The 15,341-nt window shown below is 34.5% G+C and overlaps 1 protein-coding gene across 1 annotated transcript in view; it reads left to right on the top strand.

The window, feature by feature from the left end:
- The window catches only part of PDGFC (platelet derived growth factor C), a 123,660-nt gene extending 110,212 nt beyond the window's left edge, over window positions 1-13,448 (top strand). The window contains exons 4-6 of the mRNA XM_087724654.1: window positions 4,789-4,996; window positions 9,981-10,198; window positions 11,188-13,448. Of these exons, the coding sequence (XP_087580780.1) occupies window positions 4,789-4,996; window positions 9,981-10,198; window positions 11,188-11,304 (543 nt within the window). The 3' untranslated portion in view covers window positions 11,305-13,448. The remainder of the gene's footprint in view (window positions 1-4,788; window positions 4,997-9,980; window positions 10,199-11,187) is intronic.
- The last annotated feature ends 1,893 nt before the right edge of the window (window positions 13,449-15,341 follow it).

The following is a 15,341-nucleotide window of genomic DNA, read 5'->3' as shown; positions in this document are numbered from 1 at the left end:
AGCATTGAAATTAAAGTTTCATTATACTTCACCCTCCTTTTTAAAAAGTGTGTTTCAGTTAGATGAAGTTGGAACCAAGGGATCATTATCACAATGGAACAACCTATAAAGCAATACACAAATCTCTCCATCCTTAGTATTATTCTCTGAAATTTTTTTATTATTACATTTATTATTATTACATTACATTTCAGAGAATAATATTAAGGATGAAGAGATTTATGTACTGCTTTATAGGTTGTTCCATTGTGATAATGAAATTAAATAAAATGCATTCTTAAAAAGCAAGTATTAATTTTACTTGATGAATTTTCATACAAAAGTCTAATGACTTAATACAAAAATAAATCCCATATTCTCTCTGCTTCTTAAAATCTACTATTGTGATAAAAATAGAATTAGAACAATTAAACAAAGTTTTTAAAATTTTGCTGCTGTTTTTTATACTCCATTGATGTCAGGGCAAGCACTTCCACTTATTGTTAGTTAGATTGTTATCCAACATAATCCCAACATAATACACATGTGCTGCTGCACACTGATTTTAATTAGCAAATTATTGTCTTCACTCATGCCTTTGCACATAACAACTTTCCACATACTTTATACTCACTTTATGAGATTGAAATCAGTTTCTTAATTGGATGCTGTTTACTGAACAGTATCTGATTTATTTAGTTTTGATATAAAAGATAGATTTGGGGATTTATTAAAGTTGTTAATACTACTTTCAGGCACAGTGGAAAAATGGTTTATTTTAAAACTTGATATTGATAATATTTTTTAAAACCATTTTTTAAGATCAGGACTAATTTGAATGCAACAGTCTCTTGCTCAGATAGATTTTATAGATTGTAAATTTCTTCTGCTGAAAATTGTGATGAATTCCTACTTTATTTTTGCTTTTTGCCAATCTCAATGAATGTACAATTTTTTTAAAGATACTACATATCTTTAAAAGATACTACATATCTACATATACATGCACATGCATGATATTGCCTCAAAATTCATTATTTATTTCTAGAAAATATTAATGTATTTTCTCAGTGAATTTAATTTTTTTTCTGTATCACTTCTTTCATCTAAAGTTGGAGTGGATAAGGAATGCAATATTTTAAAAAAACCTCCCATGACATATTTATGCTCCTCATTTCTGGAAGTTCCATAATATCTCCTTAGTTTTTTTGCAGTGTATCTTAGTAGGTAACATTTTTAGAGCAGTGGATGTGAATAGTATCTTAAGCATTGGCTTTAATTGAGAAGTGTTTTTCATCTCATCGCATTCATATTTTATTTGTTCCTGGGCAAATATACAGAACCCAAGCCGTCTTTCTCTCCCCCCCTCCCCCCCCATTGGAAAATCACAGCACAGATCCTTTAGAAATTCATAGGCCAAAATATTTTGCTCTTGTTGCTAAGACACAAAAAGTAAATTTGCATTCTCAGTAAAAAATATATATGTGTGCCTGGATTACTGAAAAAGCCAAGAAAGATATATGTTAAAAATTAAGAAAAGAACAAATGTGGCAAGAAAAGAACTACCTATAATGGCCAAATACTTACTAGAACGTAATATTGCAATTAGTAATATATAAAGTATTAACTGCAAGAAATTTAAAAATCCTCAGACTTTTATAAAGTATACAATGTTACCTGATTATAATTTACTATTGATTTAATGCTACATGTATCAATCTTAGCGTAGTGTTTTCTTGTATATATTGAGATCTTAAGTATTTGTTTCTTATTTGATTAATTGCCGCTTAGCATCAGGATCAGACAAACAATCTTAATTATGATTTATAAAACAGTCAACTTCATTTCCTTCAGATAACATTGGTTTCCTTTAAAAAATAAAGTTTAGTCTAATTTTAGTTTGAAAGATCAAACAATATTGAATTGTAATCAGGCTGCAAATAAAAGCTTTAGAGTCATACTGAAAAGGATAAGGATTATCAATATTTAATTACAATACTTTATGTACTTAGTATTACCAATTTCTGTTGTTGAAATATATCTTGACCATAAAAGGTTTAAAAGCAAAAGACCCTGGACATGCCATTATGAAGTCAGTCCTACAATTCAGTTTATACATGCATACCAGGGGTGGGTTTCAACCGGTTTGCGGTGGTCCCCGCGAACCGGTTGGTCGGCGAACCCAGAAATAAGTAACTTCCGGGAACGGCGAAGGGCCCACCCGCCCTCCCACGCTCCTTACCGGTCTTTGAAGGCTTCTGTGCTTCCACGCAGGCGCATGGCACATACAGCTCCTGCGTGATTCTCCGCGAGCAGCTGGAGCATCGCGCAGGGGCTAAGACACATGCGTGAACTGCGCACGTGCACGAGGATGCCGCCGGCCCCGTTCCAACCGGTTTGGTTGGAACGGGATTAGCAACCCACCCCTGATGCATACATATGTCTTGCATATATGCATGCTTGCAATATATCCACTACCTCAACCTTCATGGTCTTTAGCAATTTACAAAATTGAAAACAGTAAGAATAAAAATACCTTTTAAAATTGCAATAATACAAATATAACAAGTGATATACATATGCATATACATACACACACATAAATAAATAAAGGCTAATTAAGGCTAACTTTGCTTAGGTTTCAAATTAATAAAGTTCCTACTGAATAATTTGTATAGATTAGGAATCATGTTTTAGTGGTATTGATATGATTCTTGTAAAGTATCAATAGTTATTGAAATAGTTATTGAAAGCTAATTAATGAAACATTGAAATTTTTATCTAAATTTATGACGGAGGCTTTTCCTTCATATTTTGTTTCTTTATCTCTTTTTTATTATTTCTTGTTCTTTCTGTTGCTTTGTAGTTTATAGTTTCAAGACAATGTGATTGTCTTACATTTGACTGCTGCAAAAATGGATGGATGAATGACATTATTGTTTTACTTTTCATTAAATGCTTCTAATAATATACCGTATATTCCGCCGTATAAGGTGACTGGGCGTATAAGACGACCCCCTACTTTAAGGTGCCCGCAAACCGGCTGAAGGCCTCCATGGGCTTTCATAGTTAGAACTCAGCGCCTTCATCCTCCGGACTGCCAGCTAGACCTTACTAAGCCATCCCAGCGCTCATCCATGCACGTGCCCAGGCGAGGAACGCCGAGGTTATCAATTGAAAGGCTGGCGTTTTTGCTTGGTGGCGTTGCTTTTTCTTTTGTTTTGGTTTTTTGGTATGGACTTTCTTACACCTGGTGTATAAGATGACCCCTGATTTTTTAAATTATTTTTGGGGATTAAAAATCATCTTATACGCCGGAAAATACGGTAATATTTCTTGGCTTTGGAGATTTCCATGTCCGAATAATCATGACAATCTTTATTTTAGCATTTGTGTTCTATTTAAGCTTTCAGAATATAGATTTTATTGGTTTTAGTGAAAGTACAAAGATCCTGCAGGAAAAAGGTTTGTTGTGCACTGAACCCAGCTATATTTTGATAGCTTCAAATCTGTGCATGGAAAATATTGTATAAATAGCAGAACAGGAAATTCCACTTAATCCAACACTAATTGTCATTTTTGGCTTCACTGCAAGGAGTTGTTAACTTAGCATATTTACATATGAGTTAGTTCCTATCCTATTCACACATAGTATTATGACTGACATAAGTTATTTGGAGCTATCTAATACTTAAATGTGTTTAACATGGTAAATTAAAGATATATAGCATTCTAGATTTTTAAAAAATGAGATATTCAAATATTTGAATTTTTTTAATGAATATGTGACATGAGAGGCAAAATAACAATGGCCTTATTTTAACTGTATGATTCCCTACTTCCGGATGTTAATATTTATTATTATATTACTTTCAAACTTTTGGATTCCTGCCACTATTTTTGCTTCTTTTATCATCATAACAAACTATGGTATTTTTCTTTCCAATGAGCCTCCCACCTAAATATTTATGATTATTAAATAATTATTTTTACATTTTGATTTGCTCTTTGCAGATTACAAGTGACATTTGGTGGAAAATATGAATACGTCAAATCTGTAGTGTTGCTTGGAATTCTGCTATTATGCTAGATAATTGGTATTTGCAAAATAACTGGCACGAAACCTGGCAGTTTCTTTTTTTGTCCACTCATGATTAATACAATGTTCTCTACAGAGTTCTCTACCATTCTGCTGATTATGCTTCTGGAATAGTCTCAGACATTTCTAAAATTAAAGCTGCAGTATCTGGCCTAGCATGCAGCATTTTCCATTCCTAATTCCCATTTAATAAATTTCTGCCCATCATTCAGCTGTTGGCTAAAAGTATGTGCACTGCAAATGTATAAGGTTTAGCTTTAATCTGGAGCAATTCATCTAATACTAGGCTGAGATTTCCATTGCTTTTGGAGGTGAGAGTGTGAAGTCTTTAATTTCTGGATGACATGCAGAACAGCCAGTTTCTAGGGTTTTTTTTTATTACTGGTTGCTAAATAAACGTGCAGCAGTTCATTTTTCTGTTTTTTGCTTTTATAATATTGTTATAACCCAGCAACACAGCCTGTGATTGGTGGTTGTAATGACAGTTAAATGACAGTTGGTACCTGAGAGTATAAATACTGTGACAGTTGTAACACATTCTGAATCGCTTGTCACCTACTAATAAACATCTTACTCTCTGATCCATGGCTCCTGCGTCTTTCCCTCACAAACACAATATATACAAAAAATATTTTGAAATTAGGTAGCTTAATTATGTTTGTAACTGCAGACACCACATAGAGATTATGATTTATCTTCTCTCATTGCAGCTCCACATTGAATCTTCCAGTCCAACAGTCTTGCCACCATCCGCTTTACCATTAGAATTGCTAAACAATGCTGTGGCTGGATTTAGTACCATAGAAGAACTGATCAAGTACCTTGAGCCTGACCGGTGGCAGTTGGATCTGGAAGACTTATACAAACCAGCTTGGCACCTTCTCGGGAAAGCCTACATTCATGGCAGAAAGTCAAGAGGTAAAGTTTGTCATTTTTTTCTCTGGCTTTTTCTTCTTTCTTTTATTGAACACCCAAAGCTCTTGATAAACCAAATCGTGTATATGCATGTAACCATTGATTGATGGCACATGTATGTAATATGATTATTTTTGAAGCTGTTTACTACTTTTAGAGTGTAGAATGAGACTCTCTAGAAATGGTCTAATCAATGTTAGTGAATTTATTTTCCAGCCCAGAGGATAACTAAGTTTATGTCAATGTCTGCAGGCTTGGGGAATCCCAGGGAAAGAAAGAATTGCTGAGATGGCTACACTGTATTTCTCAAGATACTCTCTTCTAGTCTTTAAAATTAATGTTGATATTTAATTTTATAATTTTAATGTTTGTTTTTTGGTCTGTTTTTATTGTAGTCCAGCCACAATAATAAGCATGGGATGGGCACCTATATAAATGTGATAAATAAATAAAAAATATGTTTATCCTCATTTCAAGGATTGGGGAAGGTCACCATATGCTCTGTGCCAGTGGTGGAATTCAGTCAGTTCACACTTATTCGGGAAAACCGGTTGGTAACTTTATAAGCAGGTCGGAGAACCGGTTTTTGGAAGAAATCTTGTTTTTTTCCACTTTACAGGGCTAATCCTGTAAGGAAGGCAGGAAGGAAACAGTCTGGTGTTGTTTCTAGCCTAATTTTTATTGCCCTGCTTACAGAAACTGCCTCTCCAGTTAACCCTTATTACATTGTAACAACTAAGGCGAAGTGTCCATCGGCCTGAGTGACATTGACTTGGCCACACCCACATGACCACCGAGCCCCGCCTACCCAGCTGGCCATTAGGGCAGAGAACCGGTTGGTAAATTATTTGAATCCCACCACTGCTCTGTGCTCTATCAATACAATTGATAATGATTGTCATGGTTACCCCTATTTTTTAATGACAGTGCTTTAGCCAGTGGAAAAGAAGACTGAAATATTTTTTCAGAGCAAAGTCCCTGTTTGTTCAAACTTCCAGCTAATAGATTTCTGTCCTGACACTCCTTGTCTAACCTGTTTCGCTGCTGACTTCTTTATGCATTTTAGGGTTTTATAAATCCATGGAGTATACATGTTTTGAACTGCAAACCTGTGGCTCTTACCCAGAAATTAATCCATCTAAAAGCTTTGGAGTGTAAGCTAATTAGAAGCTACTGTGGACTGAGAGATTCTCAGTCTGACCCAGCAGTTATCTCTTTATAACTCTTGAACATAATTTAAAAAACAAAAAACAAAAGTAGTCCCCTGACTAGTAAAATAATCTTTCTAAGCAATGGAACATGAGGCACAGCTGCATTGACCCTTCAGGGCAGATTTGTTCCACCTGTTTGTTTTCCATTTTTTTCAGCACAGGATTCATGTCATTCGAAACATTAGGCAGTACACTGTTGAATCAGTAGGACAGATTCTTGTTAAAACATGTCCCTTATCTGCGTGCTGCATCATAAAATAGTTTCCTTTTGGTTGCCTTTAAAATTTCCTTTGTACGCTGCGATACCGCTGCATACTTATAATAAGGCTTGTGAATGATTGTTTTAGAAGCAGCTCTCAGTTCCAGAGGCTTACTTTTTGGTGTGAATTTAAAAACACTGCTTTAATGTATTTGATAATAACAGTAAGTGAAACGGGAAACAGTTCTGGCAGGGGGGGGACGTATTCAAATGAAATTTAAAATCACAATAAACATAAAAGTATTACCTGGAATGATGAATAAGCAAATTTGTCTAAACTCACTTGTGGATATTTGACTAGTCTGAAACAGAATAAAGATATAGCTGTCACCTTTAATTTTTTCAATGAAGTATTGCTGTTCTTGAACATGTTTATTTCAAAATACATTGCGATGTCTTTCTGATTAAAATATTGCTTTTAGTTTAATATGACTATTTGTGTCATTATGTATGTGTTCATGTGGGGAGACACTTTGCATTCTTGCCAAATGAAGCACGGGCATTCCATTCTAAAAAGGCTATTCTGACAAAATAATGGTTTCCCCATCAACAACTTCCAAAAGAAAACAATATTGAACTAATCTTTAAAAGTACTTGAATAAGACACTAAAGTAGAATTGCCATTGAATAAACATATCACAGAATTGTGACAGACATCTTAAAGGACCACCCTCAAACTACATTACCAAGTCTGTAATGCAATAGCCTAAAGCAGAAAATGTGCCCTATTGAGATGACATGGTATTCACTGTTGACATGCAGAATTATTGCAGAAATGAAAGGTTTAGGGTTCTTTTTAATTGTGTGCTCCCTTTTAAAAAAAATTATGTTGAAAGGCATAGTTCCTGGGGCTTAAAATATTAATGATTTGTAAGAAAGTACAACTTTAATGCCAAATTTAATATTGAAAGTTATTTGGTATACAACTTGTTAGAAATTCTTATTTAAAGAAAATGAAACAGACTGAATAGAAGTTTTTGGTAAGAGTGTGCTTAACGTGGTTGTGTATTTGTTGTAAATATTTTACATTTTGATGAATTTATTGCCCTACATTTCTTGTCTTCCATTCATTCGTGTCAGATTCTTGGAGACTGCAGTTTTCTTGGCAAGATTTTTTTTTGGGAAGTGGTTTTGCCAGTTCTTCCATCTAGGGCTGAGAGAAAGTGACTGGGCCAAGGTCACGTAGATAGTTTTGTGTTCAGGGCAGTGTTAGAGCTCAAACATTCCCTATTTCTATTCTGATACCTTAACTACTACCCCAAACTGGCTCTTGCTGATAATGATATCTGTAAAACTCCAACTTTTCAAATAACTGTTAAAATTAAAGCTTTCCACACTTAAAAAAATAATAATATACTAATGTTTTCATTCCAAATCAAAAAATCAAAAGCAGCTATTTCATTTTCTATGAAATGGTGTAAATGCACTATATGATACAGAGATAAGTAATTCTATACTTTCTGAAATACCAAGTTAATCTTTTGATTGTTTTCAAATTGGGTTGTCTGGAATTTAATCAGATCTAAACATGTTAAAATGTTGTGGCCAAGTTAAATGTATGTGTCCTTTTTTTAAATATATTTTAAAAGAAAATATAAGTGTCCTTAATATTTCATAGTTTAAAAAGACATGCTTTTTATGTTTACTATTTGCAGTGCCTATTATGAAAGTTTCATCCAAAATCAGTTGCATGCACTAACGCAGAAACATTGAGTATTAGTAAAAAACCCAACTTATTTATACTTCATTTACAAACGCTTCTGACCACAATCAAATCGGGTTCTACACACACACATTTTTCACGGCCAATTTCCCCTTCTGCGCCATTTTTTTATAAGCGCCAAATTTCCAAAATTAGGTTTGGGTCATGACCAAACCCGGTTGCAACCAAAGTTATGGAATGAATTATGGTTGGGACCAGAGGTTTTACTGTATATGAAAATTTATTGTAGTAGTATCCATGGCATCCAAAGATGGATGGATGGATGTATTTCATTTATTTTATTTTATTTATTTAATCTGCTGCCCATCACCTCAGTAAAGCAACTATGGTTCCCATATTGGACCAACCAAAGATGGATGGATGGATGTATTTCATTTATTTTATTTTATTTATTTAATCTGCTGCCCATCACCTCAGTAAAGCAACTAACTATGGTTCCCATATTGGACTTTTAAATAGCAATTTTAATTACTTCCCTTTCTCTCCAATCCTTTCTGAGTTAATTTAAACTTGAAATACTAGTGCTTGTCCAGCAAATTTATCCCCACTCAAGTTGAAGAGTTATGTTTGTAGTCTTCAAAGTTTGTGAGAAGCATTTTTTTTAAATCTTTCTAGTATGAACACTTCCCTGTTTGGGTTGGAATTCGTTTTCAGGTGATAGTTCTGAATCATAAAGTTACATTGCCATTGCAAACAAGCCTCCTTCCCCTTTTTAAGTTATTTGACTAGCATGTCAAATTTGATGAATGAATGAGACCCAGTTCAAAGGGTTTTTAATTTTTCTCAGAATAATAGAGTTTTCCATTGAATTTCCTGCGCAGATCTATTAACTTTTTCTTTGGTTAAGTAAACATTTACTGGAATATAAACATTCACTGATACACAAAGCTAGCATTATGTCCTGCAAATTCTTAAAAGACACATATCAGAAAGATAAGAAGAATAAAGAACCCCCCCCCCTTTTTTCACTTCAGAGACTTTTTCAAGCACTTTTTGAAACTGCTAGTCAATATCCCATGTGAAATAAAGTGCTACAAATATATATTGCAGTGTAATACATTTTGATAAAGCATAAAATCCAATTGGCTAATCCAACTATTTTAATTTAGAATCAATATACAGGGTTAGGTTTTGAAGTTTTTGACTTTTAAGAAATTTATATTCCTTAAAACAATCTAATCTAAAAAGTAAAATTCAAATAGGCTACAAAATGACCAAAGTTACATAGAGTCATGAGATTAAAGCAGAGATCTCTGTTAGCTTGTCCTTTACCAACAGGGGGGGGGGGGGGGGGAATTACATTCTACTGCTCCAGGGGCAGACTTTTTTTTCTGGAACCCACTTTTTAAAATGTATTTTGAAATGTGATATATACTGTAGTTAAAATCTACAAACTTTGTTTTTTCCTTCTTATGGGCTTAAATTATTGAAACCAAAGTCCACCATATTTGGAGGGCATCAGATTAGGCCATCTAAGAAAAGGAAAGGGAAAAGAGAAGGAACATTTGTTCTTGACTGGTCATCAGTAATCTTGAAGTTCTTTCTTTCCAGTATAAATACTTATCCACATAAACATCAGAAGGTAAATGGATACTTACTGTCAGCCATTGACATATTTATTTTATTGGGTAGGTTCCTAACTCAGAAAAATGTTACAACTGTGTAAATTATATCTTAAAATTCACAAGTTCACTAAACCATAGAAAAAACTATTGGCATGGTATATTTGCATAGCGTAGTTTTTCTAAAAGAATTTAATGAGCAAATTACAATAAATATTGGTTTGTTGTTTAGTTGTAGATTTGAACCTGCTGAAGGAGGAAGTAAGAATGTATAGCTGTACTCCACGCAACTTTTCAGTGTCAGTACGAGAAGAATTGAAACGAACAGACACCATTTTTTGGCCACTTTGTCTTCTGGTTAAACGCTGCGGTGGAAATTGTGCCTGTTGTCAACATTCTTGCAGTGAATGCCAATGTGTCCCTACCAAAGTTACCAAAAAGTATCATGAGGTATAATATTGAATTGTATTTTTCTTGGGGCCAAGGAAAACTATAATAATAGATGTTGGTTAGCAAACTATCATGCTTGGATGTCAATACTTGAGATTTCAATTTACAAATCATTTTAGGCAGTTTTGTCTTGTCTTGAAAAAACTGACACCTTAAGAAGTCCTTTATGTTTCTAACTACTATTACTTTCAACTGCTTGTCAGTAACATACCCATAGCAAACAAAACTCTGAAGCAAGCAAATTCCTCAAGGAATAGGTTTACTTGATATATCACTGCCACAGGCTGGAGAAAACCAACTCTGATTATTTCCACAGTTTTTACCTAATTAAAAGTAAAAGTTTTTCACTTTTTCAAAACAATTAATCACATGGTCCAATCAGGATGCTGTCCAGTTTCTGGGTGACTCCAGTCCCCTCCTTCCAAGCAACTGCAGGAATGTCCTTGGTTCCCAAGTGAAAGTATTTTGTTTTGGCTACAACACCGCAACTATCTCAATTTCCCCCTCCCTATCCCTCTGCTCCAGTGTGTTAGCGCTGAAGTCTCAAAATGGCCTCAGTCTTGACACTGTTAGTTTGTTAGGGAAATTACAGGTGACTAACAAGTAGAAAGAAACGGTCTTCATCTGTAAGGATTTGATTGATAGTTATGCATCGTGATTTCTGTACCTGAACTAGGATAAGCTTTGCATGTAGTTTATTTCAATGTTAAATACTAATTGGGAACTCCAATTTATGAGGATCACAAATTTTAAATTATTATATTGATTTATATTTTCAAATGTTGGAACAAAGAAGCCAAAACCTTCTTTAGTAAACTATTTATGGGCCAAGATATATTGGGTTATGCATAAATCATGAATAGGATTTCAAAATGAATATGTACCTGCCATAGACAAATACTGATTTCTAACACAGGAATAGGATTTTTATTTAATGATTTGCTTCTTTTAATGGCATTTAAAATGACAGCTGGACTGTTCCCTTGCAGGTCCTGCAGCTGAAGCCCAGAAGTGGTTCGAGAGGATTGCATAAATCTCTGACAGATGTCCCTTTGGATCATCATGAGGAGTGTGACTGTGTGTGTAAAGGAAATACAGAAGGATAAAAGGAACTTCTTTCTTCTACAGCACATTGAATTAGAGGCTTATTCTGTTCTGGGGCTTGTGCATTAATCTCCTTGTATAATCTCAGTTGTTTCCTTTGAAGATCTTCCATGTTCAAGATTGATGGTTCTGGGGAGATGAAGAGAGAAGAAATGAAACAGAGATTATGTATGCAATGTAACAGCACATGAAAGCCCATTAAAACTATGAGCAGAAGGCATTGATGAGGATTTCTTTTCCTCCACCTTGATATAAATATATAATATCATCTCTTTTGCTCATCCTGAATTTTAAAAGATTTAAGTTTAGAAATGCTCAAAACCCGAACTCTTCTAATAGCCTTCCTTCTGCAGGTCAGTTGCTTCTGCCTTTTCATTCTAAACTTCTGGAATCTTATTTCACTTATTGCAGTAACTCCTACATGTCCTAAATTAAAGTGTCAATTGCTTAAAACTGTGTTATTCTGAGTTAAACTTACATTTTTCACTTATAGATATGAAAAGGACTGCACCCTTTTCTATGTTTTTCCCCAGTCAGGTTCCTGTCATTTTGCAAAAATGCCTGGTCAGTATATGTGAGCAAGGAGGAAAAAATTGAAATCAATGAAGTGTCTTGTTCCTCCCACTAGTGCCTTCAAGGTTTTTTTTGTTTGTTTATATTTTTATATTTTTGTTGTGTACATTTTTATACTCTTCGATGGCATAACATTTTGCTTTTCTAATCTTGTTAAATTTATCTATTTTTTACCAAAGGTATTTAATTTTCTTTATATTTACAACTTAGAAAAATTGTATTTTAGTCCTGTAAAATCCAGAGTCAGTGTTACAGGAAGAGGATAGAAAGAATTACTGGTTGTATAATTCAAGGGATGTAGTGGTGCATGTGCACATAGAAAAATAAAGCAGATGAAAATATCACTCTGACTTTACAATTGTAGATAAGTAGATTCATCATGCTGGAATAAGAAGGAACGTAATAGCTGTTTTAAGCCTTTTTATATTCTAGTGCCTTGATCTAGAGAGAATGTCTGTGAGCATAGAAAGAGGCTTCAGCATGCATAAATAAGAAAATAAATACCATTTGTTGGATGAGAGATTACTAGCATAAATCTGATAAGCATCAGAATACTCATCAGAGGATAACTGTTAACCTGCATTGCACTGGCTTGAATGGGTTACATATCTGTACCATCTACATCCTGGCAGAATTATTTTTTGCAGAAGTATAGTTTTTATATGTGACCTATGATAGATTGGGAAGCAGGTATCGTCATGAAAAAATAATAATAAATTCCAACACAATGAGGTCTTGTCACCAAATTATATAATGGGTTGATTAAAAATATGCACATATTTATTGCTACAGACACAACAATTTTAATATTATCATTGACAGTTGCTTCTTCATAAGGCCTATAGATTCCAGTATGTTAATGATGTATAGAATAATTTTTGAAATGTGGATTTGCTTACAGTATGTACAGTTTATATATAAACTAGTACATTTATTCTCATCTTGGACAAGAAGGGAAGAAGTAGTAAAATATTTTGCTTGTAAAATACTTTTAAATTGTCTAGTGTTGTTTTGTGTGAATGCCTGTTTCCTTTTATTGTTTGAATTTATGTAATTCACAAAATAATTATTGGGATAGAAAGAACTCACTATATCTACCTATGGAAGGTAGTTACCATTTAATTTAAAAAAATATTGTTTTGTTTTTTCATGTGGCATATGCTACCTAGCAGTCTAAACGCTTCCATTTCAGTTGCTGCAGGAAATATATGAACAGCTGCATGCAAATATTTAGGAATGCCTGGTTAAAATGTATGTTTTATTGAATGCCTAAATCAGGGGTATCAACCTTAAATCAGGGGTGTCAAACTGGCAGTCCGTGGGCCGGATGTATCATGCGCAGGCCGTGCCCACCCCAGCTCTGCAAAGGGGGAGAATGTCAAAATACATCACGTGATGGCAACGTGACACTGCAAGTTTTAACACCCGTGTCCTAAATGAACAGAGGTTGACACAACTTCAGCATGAGAGAAAAAAATAAATAAAACATGACACATTCCTACAAATGTTGACGCCTACTTGTTATTTCAATACAGTTGTGTACAGATTCACAATAAATTAATAGTAAATATGACAGGTGAAGAAGTTTGGATCATTTCAGCCAGTACCCCCCTTTTCAGAAATAATAATATTCTAAGCTTCCTATGGCCAACTCATTCTTTCCTATCAAACCTTTCTAGCTTGGAAATACTATTAGGTTTCCTTGGATGGAAACTATGTGTGAGAACTTCCCACATATTTTCAGTAACACTTCAATTGAGCTTTTGAAGACCCTTCCAAAACTTCTAACTTTCTTAGAACTTTTCTGAGATGTGTTAAGTATCATTTATTGCTAAAATATCTACATTATTTTAATTTTAAATTTTAATTTACTTAGCTTTGAACATTAGCTTTGAATACTTGTATTCAATTGAATTCATTTTCTCACCTAAACAAAATTTCTGTGCCACTGACAGCCGCATGAACCCAAAGCAGTTTACACTTCTCTTTAGGTAAAGCAGTGACCATGCTAAGGCATTTAAATTACCTTTGCTTGTTTTTCATCCACTAAACCATATTCCTGCAGGCAATAAAACAAAGGCTTATGTGTCCCAAAGCTTTTGCTTCTGATAAAGTTGGCCTAGTAATATACAGTACATAGCAGTATTTTAGGCTTGTAATATATTACCATTCATGTTCAGCACAACATGATCCCTCTAAGCAGACCATCTCTTTCTCTATCAGGATCCACAGAAGATAGTCTTTCCATCTAGTTTTGGTGGGCTTGTCCGCCTGGCCTACCCTTTAAAAGTTTAAATGATTTTGGCCGCTCTGGAAGCAGGGGAGCTTTTAGAAGGTGCAAAGCTGCTTAACCTGATATGATTTATGAGCCATTCATACTCTTCCCCACAAATTTTATTTAACTCTTCACTTTTTGCCAACACACATCAACCCATGTTAGTTTCCTGTTTCTTCCTTTTCACAACAGCTATAAAAAGCATAAAAGGTTAATCTTTTTAGGTTAATATATCATGGTACTAGAGCATAATATGTATCTGGTGCAGGGATGTGCAGTCAGGGGAGGCAGAGCCTCACCACTGTCATCATGAAAAGAAAAAATAATGTAAAAGGAAAAAGGCAAGAGCTGAGGTCAGGCTGAGCTAGTTGCTGCCAGAGTCACCGTGGATGACTCTACTTAGTGCTTAACTGTTTAAAAAAGCCTCTAAAAAAGCGTCCTCTACAGGAAGAGGCAGGAGAACAACGTGCCTCAGCTAGTCTGACTTTAGTCGCTTTATGTTCACTCGAGCAGTGTTAAGCAAGGGTTAAAAGCCTAAAAATTCCTGACATAGGTGAAGCATATTGTGGGGGGTATGGCAGAGAAGCTGTTTCAAGCCATTGGAAAATATATCCAACTTCTGTGTTTGTGTCTGTTTGAGAGAGCGGGGAGGGAGGGAGGAAGGAGGGGGAGGAAGAACAAAAAGAATGAAGGAAACTTTTTTCGCAAAGGAGAAAAACAAATGTTGCTTTAAATCGGAACTGAGCATGCCTGGCTATGGAATTCTGGGAGTTGAAGTTCACAAGTCTAAAAAAATTTAAAACCCACCACTGTGTCAGTGCCTCACCAGCCATAAACCTCACCGCACGTCACTGATCTGGTGTCATAAAACATTAAACAATTATTTCTTCAAATTCATTGCTTACAAAATTAATTGAGAGTTAATGTTAGAAAACTGCTTTACATTTTTTCTGGAATACATATATTTTTGAATATATAATGTAGCTGGATACTAAAAACAGGATTTCATAATTTAAATTTTACTGAGGCAAAGTATAATTTTAAAAAACTCAGAGTGTTGTGGAAGACAGATAATCTGGTGATCTCCAGTTATCTTGGGATGCAGTTCATTATTGTTCAGGCTGCCTGTGGCTAATAAAAATGAAATACAAAGCATTTGGAGAATACTAGGGTTTGTTCAGATTAAGTAAG

This window comes from Thamnophis sirtalis, unplaced genomic scaffold (assembly GCF_051295495.1).
Source record: "Thamnophis sirtalis isolate CommonGarterSnake01/CBP01778 unplaced genomic scaffold, rThaSir2_p1.2 scaffold_10, whole genome shotgun sequence".
NCBI lineage: Eukaryota > Metazoa > Chordata > Lepidosauria > Squamata > Natricidae > Thamnophis > Thamnophis sirtalis.
Note: the sequence above shows the minus strand (reverse complement) of the source record. Positions and strands in the feature narration are given on the sequence as shown.